This window comes from Gossypium hirsutum, chromosome D08, assembly GCF_007990345.1.
Source record: "Gossypium hirsutum isolate 1008001.06 chromosome D08, Gossypium_hirsutum_v2.1, whole genome shotgun sequence".
NCBI lineage: Eukaryota > Viridiplantae > Streptophyta > Magnoliopsida > Malvales > Malvaceae > Gossypium > Gossypium hirsutum.
Genome location: NC_053444.1, coordinates 1,509,889 through 1,523,637, shown reverse-complemented (window position 1 = coordinate 1,523,637; position 13,749 = coordinate 1,509,889). Strand labels below are relative to the sequence as shown.

At 34.5% G+C, this 13,749-nt stretch overlaps 2 protein-coding genes across 3 annotated transcripts; both read left to right on the top strand.

Moving 5' to 3' along the window:
- Positions 1 to 908: 908 nt before the first annotated feature.
- LOC121220164 (serine/threonine-protein kinase rio2) lies at positions 909 to 5,458 on the top strand. 2 transcript variants are annotated; one of them, XM_041099435.1, is made up of 14 exons: positions 909 to 1,108; positions 1,960 to 2,082; positions 2,166 to 2,212; positions 2,295 to 2,365; positions 2,643 to 2,756; positions 2,845 to 3,020; positions 3,104 to 3,192; positions 3,632 to 3,749; positions 3,857 to 3,930; positions 4,012 to 4,059; positions 4,243 to 4,396; positions 4,559 to 4,663; positions 4,747 to 4,857; positions 5,039 to 5,458. In XM_041099435.1, the coding sequence occupies exons 2-14, from the start codon at positions 1,999 to 2,001 to the stop codon at positions 5,213 to 5,215; spliced, it is 1,368 nt and encodes a 455-aa protein (XP_040955369.1). In that variant the 5' UTR covers positions 909 to 1,108; positions 1,960 to 1,998; the 3' UTR covers positions 5,216 to 5,458. The 2 variants fall into 2 exon arrangements, with proteins under 2 accessions (XP_040955369.1, XP_040955370.1); XM_041099436.1 differs by lacking the exon at positions 1,960 to 2,082 and having other exon boundaries at positions 910 to 1,108.
- A 1,516-nt stretch (positions 5,459 to 6,974) lies between these two features.
- On the top strand, positions 6,975 to 13,594 carry LOC121220163 (outer envelope protein 80, chloroplastic). The gene is made up of 16 exons (XM_041099434.1): positions 6,975 to 7,692; positions 8,544 to 8,637; positions 8,767 to 8,849; positions 8,946 to 9,043; positions 9,190 to 9,259; positions 9,794 to 9,884; positions 10,299 to 10,380; positions 10,510 to 10,545; positions 11,299 to 11,452; positions 11,523 to 11,663; positions 11,859 to 11,929; positions 12,017 to 12,095; positions 12,167 to 12,282; positions 12,534 to 12,681; positions 12,964 to 13,033; positions 13,253 to 13,594. Exons 1-16 carry the CDS (start codon positions 7,093 to 7,095, stop codon positions 13,405 to 13,407), a joined length of 2,088 nt encoding a protein of 695 aa, XP_040955368.1. The 5' UTR covers positions 6,975 to 7,092; the 3' UTR covers positions 13,408 to 13,594.
- The last annotated feature ends 155 nt before the right edge of the window (positions 13,595 to 13,749 follow it).

Below are 13,749 nucleotides of genomic sequence, written 5' to 3'. Positions count from 1 at the left end.
TGATGCTTTGAAATTATTTGAAAAAATTATCAATGAAAATTATTGTCTTTAATAGTTGTCTAAGAAATCCAACTTTTTATTATTATATGATTTTGAATCTTCCATGGTAAAAGCAAATAAAATCCTTGCAATTAATTAATTTAATTAATTGTATCTTCCATCCCAAACAAAACTCGTAATTTTTTTATCACTTATTTACCCAAACAAAGAACAAACAATTAATTTAATTAACTACAAGTATTGTTTCTTTTACTTTTAGCTTAGAATGGAAAATTTGAGATTATATAATCATCAGAAATTCAAGTTTCATAGACAATTATTAAATATGAGTTATTCGAGTTGATTTCATTAAGGGTAATCTGGAAACATAAAATGAAAATTTAAAATTTAAAATTTAAAAGGAAATTAAATTAATTAATTTTAATATTACAGTAACAAATGATTGATGTTATCAACGAATAAAAAATTTCAGCAAATTATTCGATTTATTTTGATGTTTTGAAATTTAAAATTTCGACATTAAAAAAAGAATTTTTTATAATGGGATAAATAAGTACAATTTAACAATTTTTGTGTATTATTTTAGCTTCTACTGCTTTTTTTACCCCAATCAATACTTAAAAGAATATTTTTCGGGTGACTAAAATGAAAGCAACCTAAAAGTTGGGAGACCAAAATGAAAATATAAACATGATGTGAGGTGTACAACTAATTGCAGTAAGAGATTTAATACTTGGGTGACTAAAATGAAAGTCCCCTAAAATTTGGGTGACCAAATTACAAAAATTTCATTTTGGATGATTAAAATGAAAGCTTCTAAAAGTTAGGTGACTAACTAGTTAGTTTACCCTAAAATTAACTCATATTACATACATAATTTAATAAAAAAGAAAAAAAAAACCCTAAGAGGCCTAAACAATAAAAACCAAGCAAAACGTCTAAATCTAGTCCCTAATCTCCCAAAACCCCAAAATTCCCAGTGCCGACAGCCCAACACACTCACACGGTCACACTCACCACCTTCCGGCGTCCACCAGGCCGCCACCATCGTACTTCATTCGTCCTCCACCGCTCCACCATCATCGTCTTTCACGCCTTGACCACAAAGGTAACATGCAAGTGAACAGTATATATATCAGGATCTTTGTTGTCGACTAGTATTGATTCTCTGCTGTAGTGCTGGATTTGGGTTAATGATAATAGTTTTTTTATTTTTATTTTTTTATGAATCAAAATGGAGACCTTTTTGCAGTCTTTGTGAAGATTGAAGAGGATTTCGAATAAGAGAACGAAAGTGTTCATAAGAATAAGAAATAGATGAAGTAATGGAGTATCTTTGATGGAATTGGTTCTCAGTATGTTTTATGCTTAATTAAATGTCTTCCTAAATCATATGGTGAATTTTCGTTTGAGTTTTGATTCTTTTTCACCAATGTTCCAGGCATTTTAACCTCATTAGTATGAGTTTGACTGTTTCATCATTATAGTTGGACTCACTTGCAATTAAAAACTGATAAACCAAACCGAACCAGTCTTATTCGGTTTGGTTATTTTGGTTACACTCTTCAAATCGGTTGGGTTATTTCAGTTTGTATAATTAGTCGGTTTATTTGGTTATTACCATATAAAAACTGAACCAACCAAATGCATGCCCCTATATGAAAAATTATATGGCACTTATGGAGTTTTTAAATTTTTATATGAAAAATTTTCCTTATGTTAATGTGTGATTTCTAATTTTACTAGGCTTGCAAAAACATTAAAAATCTTATTAGAATCTGTTTAAAACCTAAATAATCCAAACCTTAAGTTTAATTGAAATCTTCCAGGCTCAAACCAACACTACTTAAAAAACAAAACTTCGGGTTTTTGGCTTTTTCTTCTTTCAATCTCTTGTCTGTATTATGTCGCTTCACTGTTGGCTTCGTTTGCTCAATTGAAATGCTTGTTTTGAAGCAGAAGTAGGAGTAGAATAAATCATCAAGAAGAAAGAACAAGATGAAGTTGGATGTCGATGTTTTGAGATATCTCTCCAAAGATGATTTTAGGGTTCTAACTGCTGTCGAGATGGGCATGAGAAATGTGAATTTACTTTTTGCTTTTATTTCCTTTTTGAAATTTATTTTCATCATTAATTTTTACTTATTTTTATTTTTCTTTTTCAGCATGAAATCGTGCCCTCAGACCTCATCGGTCGTATTGCTTCCCTCAAGTAATTATAATATTATATTGATTTATAACTAATTATGCCTTTTTTATTTGTGAATAATAAAATGTATTAATGATAATTGCAGGCATGGAGGCACTTATAAGGTCTTGAAGAACTTACTCAAGCATAAGCTAGTGCACCATGATTCTTCCAAATGTTCGTTTTTACCCTCATTCATTTTTCTTTCTTATGTTTAAAGATCGTGGTTGAATGTTATTTTTCTATTTATCTCTGGAAAAATGAAGTGCATGCTTTTATGAAGAATAAGCATGTTGGAATTGGTTTACATTTTAATCAGATTATTGTTTTAGTTTTGCCTTATCTGAACTTTTCAAGTAGCTTAAAGTAAGTAGCAAAGGCAATAATCTAGCATAACAATTATGTATTTTGCTATTGAATGACTTTTAGAGCTTTTTTTCTGTCTTAAATTTAGATGATGGCTTTCGTCTCACGTACCTTGGCTATGATTTCCTTGCCATTAAAACCATGGTCAACCGCGGAGTCTTTACTGCTGTTGGTCGTCAAATTGGGGTTGGCAAAGAGTCCGGTAACTCTTTCTATCAAAATCTACCAGTTTGTGTATTTTAATATTTCATGGCAGTTGCTGAAATTATCTGACGTTTTGCTTGTTCAAGATATCTTTGAGGTTTCCAATGAAGATGGTACTGTGATGGCAATGAAGTTGCATAGGCTCGGTAGAACGTCCTTTAGGGCTGTCAAATCTAAGCGTGATTACTTGAGACATCGTAGTAGTTTTAACTGGCTCTATTTGTCTCGGTTAGCTGCACTCAAGGAATTTGCGTTTATGAAGGTTTTTTTTTTTGCCATTACCTGCTTTGCTTCTTTCTTGTAGCAAACAAAGTTGGGACTTATGCATGCGCTTTGCTTATGCAGGCTTTGGAAGAGCATGGTTTTCCCGTACCAAATGCTGTGGACTGTAATAGACATTGTGTTGTTATGTCACTTATCCAAGGTTATCCGCTGTAAGGGTTTCTCCTTAATCCTCTGCATTTGTTTGCTTATAATCCTGTTGCATGCATGTCAAGTGGCTTTAGCATCTATAGTTTGAAGTGAATGAACAAAATTGATAGTTGGAAAAAGTGAATGGAATTATAATCTTTTCATCCTATTTCTCATGAAATGAGTTCACAAGAGTTGATGAGAGCATGCTTGGTTGTTTCAATAAACCAATTTTACCGATGACACTATGATAATGTTAATTGGTGTTGCAGTTTTAAATGTTTTTTCTCTGCGCTGTTAGAATTGCAGATAACTTTAGGTTTATCTTCATCATGTGTTGATGGCTACTCTCTGCTTTCCCCCCTTTTTCTTTTCTTATCTTTCTCTCTTTAGACATTTAGGCACTTTAACTGTCTTTTGGCTTAGATGTCTTGGATTATTAGTTTCTTTTGCATAATGCAGTGTTCAGGTGAAACAGTTGCAAAATCCAGAGACAGTTTTTGAAACAATCATTGGCCTTGTTGTTCGTCTGGCAGAACATGGTCTCATTCATTGTGACTTCAATGAATTTAACATAATGGTAAGCCTTTGAGGCACACTTACAACTTTAGTAAGATCATGTCATTAAATTGGTTCAGTTTTCCTTTAATTAATTTAATAATATGTTTTCTGAATTTTCCTCTGTAGATTGATGATGATGAGAAAGTGACAATGATTGATTTTCCCCAAATGGTATCTGTTTCACACCGTAATGCGCAGATGTATGCTATTCCCAGTTCTTGTGCTCGTTTTACTTGTGAATTAGTTGTTATATACTTATTTTTCCAAGTTTCTGTTATCAGGTACTTTGATCGTGATATAGAATGCATTTTTAAGTTTTTTGGCAAGAGGTCAGCGATTTCTTTTCTAATTTAATATTACATTTTATATGATAATGATATGATGATTATGTATAACCTGTTGGCATTGTTATATTCCAAAGGTCGTAGTTATTTTGGCCATAGTAAATAACCTCGTCTTGTATTTAAACACCACAATTTCTGTGTTTTATATCATTCCAATGCTTTTTCTAGGTTCAACTTGTCCTTTGAAGAATGCTCTGATGATATTGATGATGATGAAAGTAGCAGACCTTCCTTTTCTTCAATAACCAAAACTGCTGGTTTTCTTGACAAGGAGCTTGCTGCAAGTGGATTTACGAGAAAAGATGAGGATGACATTCAGAAAGTACGTACGGTGAAGCATTACTTTAATTTTTACCATTTTGGGTGTTCTTTTTTTATGTAATGGTTAATTATTTTATAAGCATGCCATGTTTAAATTTTCAGTCTTTCAGACTTTCATAGGATGTCATACATAATGATTGCAGCCAATGCTACTTTTTTGCAGTTCATTGAAGGTGATGTTGAAGAGGATGATGTTTCTGATGGTGAACATGATTCTGAGTTATGTCAAACAAATATAAAGGGCTTTGATTCATTGCACTTAGATCAGGTGTGTTATTCCGGTACTTTTGGATTATGAACATGAATCTGAGTTATGCGAATGTGGATACTGATTATCAAAAAATGATTCAGGAAGAGTCAACTTCAAGATGTAACGAGGAAGGTCAAGTAGTTGAAAACCTCCAAAGCCCTGAAGTAGGCCAGAGAGGTGATCCTGAAAGTCAAAACTTGAGCAGCAATGAGGTATATATATGTATTTGTCTTTGCTCCAGCTACGTTCTAATCTATATTTTCTTGAATATATAAGCTGCATCTTTGTTGGTTTGGTTTTTTGGCTTTTCGTCTCGAATGGCTTTCTTGCATAAGATTATGATAAGGTTGTTGATAGAGAAGCAGATTGCTAATGCTAGTTTTGATGTTGCAGGGTGACGAAAATGATGACACTGAACTCGTGAAGAGCTTGGCGAAGCAGAGACGACGGGCGATGGCAGCAGCACGCAAAGGGCATCATAAGAATAGCACATCTAGAAATTCCTACAAAGACAAAGGGGGTAAATCTTCTAATAATTCTAAAATCCAGAAACAACTGGCTAGTTGGTAAACTTTAGTAATTTATCCAACACAAGATAGAGATGATTCAATATTATAGGGTTTTTTTGGTTTTTGGTTTTTGGCTTTACCAAGAACCTCCTGTTTAATGATCAAATTATCATTTTTGTGCTATGGATTTTTAGTTTTTATGTGTATATGTACACACAAGCACACGCATTTAGATTGAATTGGCTTTTCAGTTAACAAAATTTGGAACTTAAATTATTCAAACTAAACTAAAATATTAACTCTATTTCAATTTGGTCTTATACTCTTATTTGATTCTTTTTAAATAATGCAAGGACTAAATTCACCTATTTAATAGTAGAGGGACTAAATTCTTGTGTAATTTTTTCTTTACACTGATTGTATGTCTGTAAAGATATTGTTTATCTGTTATGTTGGCAGACGCTCGGTACCTCTGGTACCTAGAGGTTCATAGATAAGAGGGGAAGTGTCTTGGAGTCTAAACTCACTAAGACTCTTATTTTTTTAGATGGGCAATGCATTTATCTTTAGTAAGATTAAAAATAATAGTGGCGGTGAAATTAATTGCCGGTTATAAGATAAAAGATTTTATTGCATTACAATCACCGGAAAAATTTTAACCGACAATAAATCACTGTCCGTCGTGAGCAGTACACACAAGGATGCCAGAGAGGCCCCTCCAAGACAATGTACCATCATAGTACCCTACGAGGAACGTAGGAAAAGACAATAGAAATTGAGGGTGGGTTTGGATGGGCAATTGGGTGCGGTGCGTTTAGCTTACTTTTTGTCTCACGCTACAGTATTACTACAGTATCTAATCTCACTGCTATCGCTATTTTTACACTAACAGCAGGTAAACGCACCGCCAATTCAAACTCACCCTTAATCCTTTTCAATATAATTAGACTTGAAATGGATTAATTTAGTCCACATATTATTAAAAAAATTAAACGAGTTCAAATTATAATAAAATTAAAATTAAAATTAAAATTCATTTGTAAAAATATATAGTTTAAAAATATTAATTTTGCTAAATAGATGCTTAGGTTTTTTTTATACGTATGTTAATATATAAGCTAGCAATAAATTAATTTAATTAGTAATATTTTTCATATAATTTGAACAGATTTAATTTTTTACAAGAGTTTTTATTTATCTTTTTAGTTTCAAGTTTAAAATGATACTAATCATTTTTTATTTTTTATTTAACTATTATAATACATATGTAATAAATAATTGTTTTCAATCATGTTATTACACTAGTAAACAAATGATGCATAAATATTAATTCTATTCTAATTTGACTTTATTTGATTTTTTTTAATTGTATAGGGGTTAAATTGATCCATTTAATTGTGGGGGACTAATTTGATCAAGTTCCTATAATAGAGGGACCTTTCATGTACATTCACCTTCAAAAATAATATTAGATCATCTTGGTTCAGTCGTTCGTGTAGTTCGATTGAATAAATTATTAAAAACAAAAAAAAAATTGATTTAATCGATTTAACTGTTGGTTCAATTGATCAATTTGATGAATCGGTCCAACTGACCCAATCAGGCTGACCCTTTATTTTAGATTGGTACCTAATTCAACTAGTTCATTTCGATTCTGAAAACAATGTTGAAAAGAGTTTTGCCCCATGATTACTATCCAATTTGACTTGATTTCGAAATTAGACGGACACAATGTAATTATCGAGATTTTGAAGGACTAAAAAACTAAAAACCATATTTGTAATAATTAAAAAAAATAAAATTTTGGTGATGTCCCTCGAAGTTTTCAAACCCAAAAATTATTTCCCGATCAGTTCTTTTTAATGTTTTCACAGTATTTATTGCAATCAAATTGAATCTCGATCTCATTTCACAATCTCCGGTTGTTTTTCATCAGTAATGCGTCAAAACGACGGCGTTTCCTTCACCTCTTCTCCCCTCAAAATCCCTCTCTCACAAACTCCAGCTTTTCAACTCACCGGAACCCGTCACTTGGCGTTTCAACTCATTGACTCGCTCAGGAATCGCTTCAACAATGTAAAACATCACTTGACTCAATTCAATGTGTCAGCTCAGTCTGAGTTAGGAGTTCGCTCGAGTACCAGAAGATCTCCCTTGTTATGCTTCGCATCGGTGTCTCTCGCAGCTGAAAAACAAAGCATTGGTAGATCGCCTCTATTGTATTCCGCTTCGTTGTCGTTGACTCAACCGGACTCGACAGAGTCGACTCAGGATGGACATTTGGCAACGGCAGGTCGGTACGGCGAGGACAGAGTCCTAGTTGGTGAGGTTCTGGTTAGGAACAAAGATGGAGACGAATTGGAGAGGAAAGACCTCGAAATGGAAGCTCTTAACGCGTTGAAAGCTTGCGGAGCTAACTCAGCATTGACGGCCTGGGAGATACAAGAAGATGTGGACCGGATCATTGATAGCGGCTATTTCTCGTCGTGTACGCCTGTGGCTGTTGACTCGCGGGACGGTATCAGATTGGTGTTTCAAGTATGCTATCCAAAGCTATTTCTTCATAATTAGAGTTTTTGAATGTATTTTTTTTCTTGAAGTTGAAAATGTCACATGTAGCAGACTGCTACGTTGTGTGGCTTTTACATCGTACTAAGCAGGGGGCGAAGTTAGATTTTTTTGGGGGACGAATTTGAATTATAAATTTTCGAGAGTCCTTGTATTAATGTAAAATCTTAAAATTTTAAGGGCTTAACTATAAACTTTTTTTTGGAGAGAGCATAATTGAATTTTAAATTTTAGGACAGGCAAAATGTAATTTTATCATTAAATTAACTTTAAACTTTACAAAATACTCAAAGGACTAAAGATAATTTTTCATTTTTGGGGCCAGGGCCGCTGCCTGCCGCCTCTAGCTTCGCCCCTGGCACTAAGTGTGATTCAAATTCTCAATAAGCAGCCTATTGAAGACACTGAGGCTGTTGCTACTGCAGAACAGCGGCTGCTAATGCTATTTCTTCATACGTGTACATAGACCTATACACTTAGCTCAATATGATCAGTGTAGAGTTGGGGGCTTGGGGTGGTTGATCTCTTTGGCACTCAAGGGGTGAATTGGCTGCATTGTGCCACCTTCTTTCTGCCTTTGTTGGCAACTGTTTCCAGGAAAGCAGAGCACATGGTTACTTCATAGAGTGTTGCTAGGAAACCTTCATGCAATGAGATACAATGTGGAATGAGTAAAAGGAGCAATGCTGGTTTTGGTTGGTTTTCCACATGTGTCATAGTTTATTTTCATTGTCATATTGTTTCTGTTTTGAGCAATATAAGCGTATATCTTATGTGTATATATAACTGATTTAATCGAAATTGGGTTCTTGTGGCATAAGGTTGAACCAAACCAAGAGTTACGTGGATTGGTCTGTGAAGGAGCTAATGTTTTGCCATCAAAGTTTCTTGAGAATGCTTTTCGTGATGGACATGGTAGGTTTTCTTTTTGCATTCTTAAGTATGGATGTACATACATTTTAGATTATCTGATTAATGAACTGCTTTCTAATTTTGGTCATGCTACGCCTTCGTTATTTTCATTTATGGTGTCAAATTGTGCAGGAAAAGTGGTAAATCTCAAGCGATTAGATCAAGTAATTAGTTCTATCAATGGATGGTATATGGACCGTGGTCTTCTTGGTTTGGTTAGTGCTTTGCCTTCTTTAACTGGAGATGCTAATGTTCTCTTCATTGATCTTTAAATATAATCATGTTCAACAAACTGTTCTTTGACCTTATAGGTTTATGGAGTTGACATCTTCTCTGGGGGTATCATTAGGTTAAAAGTTGCAGAATCAGAGGTCGATGATATATCTGTACATTTCCTTGATCGAAAGACGTAAGAACCTCCCTTCAGTTTGCTTTACCTGCACCTGGGTGTGCATTTACTTAAATAGGTGCTTTCACAAACATGCATATAAAGCTTTTTAATTTAGTAGTGTTAGGATGTGATGTATGACCAGAAATGTTTTGATGTTGTCTCAGTGGTGAACCAACTAAGGGGAAGACAAAGCCTGCAACAATACTTAGGCAACTCACAACCAAGAAGGGGCAGGTGTGACCCTAGATCTAGCTTTTTGTACATAAATGAGCATTTAATTGATGAAAAGTCTTAAAGAATTGTCTATTCTAATCCAAGAGTATGCCCATGGAAGGTAAAAGTATCATAGAGGCCCCTGTACTAGGAGTTAGATAACATTTTTCCCCCTTTACTCAAAAAATGGGAAATTCCCTATATGTTAGATTAAAGAGTAATTTGACCCTTTTTATTAAAATTTTCATCTATTTCTACTGTTAAAAACTGATGTAGTTGATAGAATAACTAGACAGTTACACCTGATGTGTCACATATACCTTATGCTGGCATATAAAGACCAATTTTTAACAGTAGAAATGAACAGAATTTCAATAGAAAGGCCAGTTTGCTCGTTGATCTAACTTACAGGGACTAATTTGCTCATTTTTTAGTAGAAGGGCCAAAATGCAATTTGGCTCCTAGTGTAAGGGCCTCCTTGTACTTTTTCTCCCATGGAAATTGCCATTTGTCCCAACTAACTTGGATTGCTTCATTTAAATTATCATCCTACAGGTGTATAGTAGGCTTCAAGGAAAAAGAGATGTGGATGCTATATCAGCTATGGGTCTCATGGATGTCAGTATCCTTCCTCAATCAGCTGGAGGTGAGGAAATATATCTTTTAAAGACACATGCATGCAAATACTGGATATAGTATTCTGAGGCATGCTGAGCTGGTTGACAAAATGGTTAAGCTAATTCCTGGAAAATGTATTTGATGTGCAATCTCCTTAGTTTTTAGTCATTGTTTCTTGCCGAGGACCTTACCTGACTTAAAGCTGAATTTTCAAACACATAATTATGCTATAACAAGAATGTTTTTGGAATTATATTGTGGAATATTATTATGGATTAACATTAACCACAAATATTATGCAATAATTGTGCTTAGGGTATGGTCCTAGGGCATTACCCTGAACTTACTTGGTCATATTATTATGGTGCTTTCGTGTTAATATTTTGAGTGCTTTTCTATGTATTTACTTGTTGATTGTTGTTTGGATTGTGCAACATTGTAGATGCTGGTAAGGTTGATTTGATAATGAATGTTGTTGAACGTCCAAGTGGTCGTTTTTCTGCTGGTGCTGGAATATCTAGTGGGTAAGACTAGTTGAATTAAAATACATGTCCTAGCTTCTACCCTCACGTAATTTAGTTGCCAGACTTAATGCTCATTATACTATAGTATATCTAAATGAACATTTATTGAAGTGATTTTTAATTTTGTAGGATTACAAGTGACCTCTTATCAGGACTCTTTGGAAGGTAATAGCATGCTGCTTTTCTGCCTGATTAGTTTTTCCATTCATCTTACTTCATCTGGGGTTCATTGTGATAATGTGATTAGTGCAAATGATTGATTTGTTTGATCTCTGTGAATGTCTTTCCATGCTTCAAGGAGCAAGTTCAATTATTGAATGCTATGTAGTTCACATTGGTTATTTTATTCCTTTACTCATATCAGAACTTTGGTCTATTCCTTTGGTTGTCAGTCTTGTGGACAAGGGTTTCTTATTTCTTAGTGATCCTTATCAAGCCATTATTTGCATAGTAGTTGATATAATAGAAGTTGCTTTTGTGGGGTTGCATGTTTCAGAACCAGGGTACTCCAGTTCCTCTCAATTTTGAAATTGAGTAAATTGGTCCCTCTCAAAAAAATCGAAGCAATTTAATCCCTATAAATTTCGAAAGGGAGCAACTAAGACAAGGATTAAATTGCTTCAATTTTTTTGAGGGATCAATTTGCTCAATTTCGAAATTGACAGGGACTGAAGAGGTCTTTTAAATTGTCTCCATCATCTTGGTTTCTTATTTTATTCCTGTTTCTATGGTGCAAGCTTTCTTATATGCTACTGTGCACGTATGGTCTTGTTTTGTCACTATGAACTTTCTGCTTTTCTCAGTTCCAATAATTGTTACTGAGATAAAAAAGAGAGGAATTATATTCTGCTCTATATATGTTGAGGCATGTGATATGTTGTTTATCTTCTCTCATACTCTATTATTTCCTATTTGCAGTTTTGCATACTCCGAGAGAAATTTGTTTGGAAAAAACCAAAAGCTTAATGTTTCCTTAGAGAGGGGCCAAATTGACTCTACATTCCGCATTAACTACACAGACCCCTGGATTGAAGGAAATGACAAGCAGACATCTAGAACTATAACTGTTCAGGTGGGTTTTGAATTTACGCTTTGCATGATTGAAAGATAGGTTATTATCTGAGCTATTTTGGTTATGTTAGAATTCAAGAAGCTCTGGCACACTTGTGCATGGCAACCAACATGGTAATAGCAGTCTCAGCATTGGCCATGTAACAGCCGGTGTAGAGTTTAGTCGACCACTCAGGCCAAAATGGAGTGGAACAGCTGGGCTCTTTTTTCAGGTATAGCCTGCTACTTGATTTGATAGGGGTTCTTTTTCCTTGTCAGCTAGGCATCCGTTCTCAATTTTCTTCAAAACTAAGTTTGTGAAAAGTAATGCCTTAAATTTAGTTTTCATTCTGAATCTGAATTTGATATTCTTTTTTGGAAGGATTAGGCTTATGTCTCAGTTATATGATTTGTTTTTAATATTTTAGCGCTCAGGTGCTCATGATGAAAAAAGAAATCCACTTATTAAAGACTTCTATGGCAGCCCACTCACGGCAAGGTATGTGTCTCTTAAATTTGCTTTTGTTATTACTTTTATGGTTTAATTTGCTGCTAATCTTCTATGAAATCCCCTTTTTTAATGTAGTGGTAAGTTATGTGACGATATGTTACTGGCCAAAGTTGAGTGTGTCTATCCTGGTTCTGGTAACAAAGGATCCTCGATGGTTAGCATCTGTACCCTGTGGTTTTCCATCACTTATTATATGGATGGGCCTCATTTCTGTTACCTTTGCAGTTTATAATTAACATGGAACAAGGACTTCCTGTCCTGCCTGATTGGCTGTACTTCAACAGAGTGAATGCTCGTGCGAGTAAAAGTGTTAAACTTGGTCCTGCCTGTCTTCTTCTAAGGTATTATGTTCATTGTATACGATGTACTTCTTAGCACACGGTGTGAAATGTGATCACTTCTGTTGTGTATATTTGTGAGGATAATCATTAATTGACATTTCTATATCTTTTAATTTGCTTTCTAAACTTAAGTTTTCAATGGTTGGTTGGTTTGACTGTGAACTTCAATATATCTCCCCTATACAGAATTCAGGTAGAGAAGGGAGAGAGATTGTTATAGTTTGCTGATTTGTGCTGTTTTTGCTTGCTAGATTGTCGGGTGGACATGTAGTGGGTAATTTTCCTCCTCATGAAGCCTTTGCTATTGGGGGAACGAACAGCGTGAGAGGTTATAAAGAAGGTGCCTTAGGCTCTGGTCGATCTTACGTAGTTGGCTCCAGTGAAGTTTCTTTAAAAATGGTAGGTGTTTAACAATTCTGCCTCTTATTTTTGCTTGAATATTTAGGTCCGGATTTTGTATTGCTTCCACTTGCCTTTGTTTGAGACCTTTCACCTTGATTCTACATGATTTTGAGCTTTGTGAGCTATGTTGTTATGACTCTTTATTTTCCTGAAGTATCAAATTCCTTTGTTGGACTCATTTTCATATTCGACACTCACTCTGTAGTCCAAGTAACATAGCTCGAGAGATTTCTACATAATAGCTTAATTTTTATTCTTTTATCGATTGCTGTTGTGCAGCTAGGGCCTGTGGAAGGAGTTATTTTTTCTGATTATGGACATGATCTATGGTCAGGCCCCAATGTGCCAGGTAAGTTTTTTTTTTTTGGTAGAAAAAACAATTAGAAATGGTATGATACAAGCACCTGTAGGTGAAATCTGGTGGCCGAAGAAAATTCGGATCAAGTTCGGGTCTTTTTGGATCTAAGTTATTGTCTTTTAAAATGAATTCAATTTTATAATGGATTGGGTTTTTTTATGAAATTCCTTGTGCAAACTAACATATGTTGGTTGAGGTCGGTTTTTGTAGGGAATCCAGCCGGTGCGAGGAATAAGTGTGGGAGTGGATACGGATACGGGATTGGCATCCGACTGAACTCGCCTTTAGGACTTCTGCGTCTTGAATATGCTTTCAATGACAGGTTTGCTAAGAGGCTTCACTTTGCATTTGGCAATCCTAAATAAACTTTAACTGCTTTCTTCAGTCCATTAATGGCCAAAATGATAATAATATTATAAATTCTAGTCTTAAGTCTATCTTTCTTGGATAATTAATTTCTATATTATTTGGATTTGACAATTTTGGACACGATTGAACGATATGAACAAATAAATAAAACACCATAATAATAAAGCGAATTCATCACAAATACATGAATGACTTGTAAGATATAATGTTGTCATTGGAAAAAGGAGACAAAGGATGACATAATTTGAAGTCGTGTCATTAAAGTATTGATGAGAGCTTTGATCATTGCTCTAAACATGTGTCGGCATTGTCATTGGATGTCTTGATAAATCTTGTTG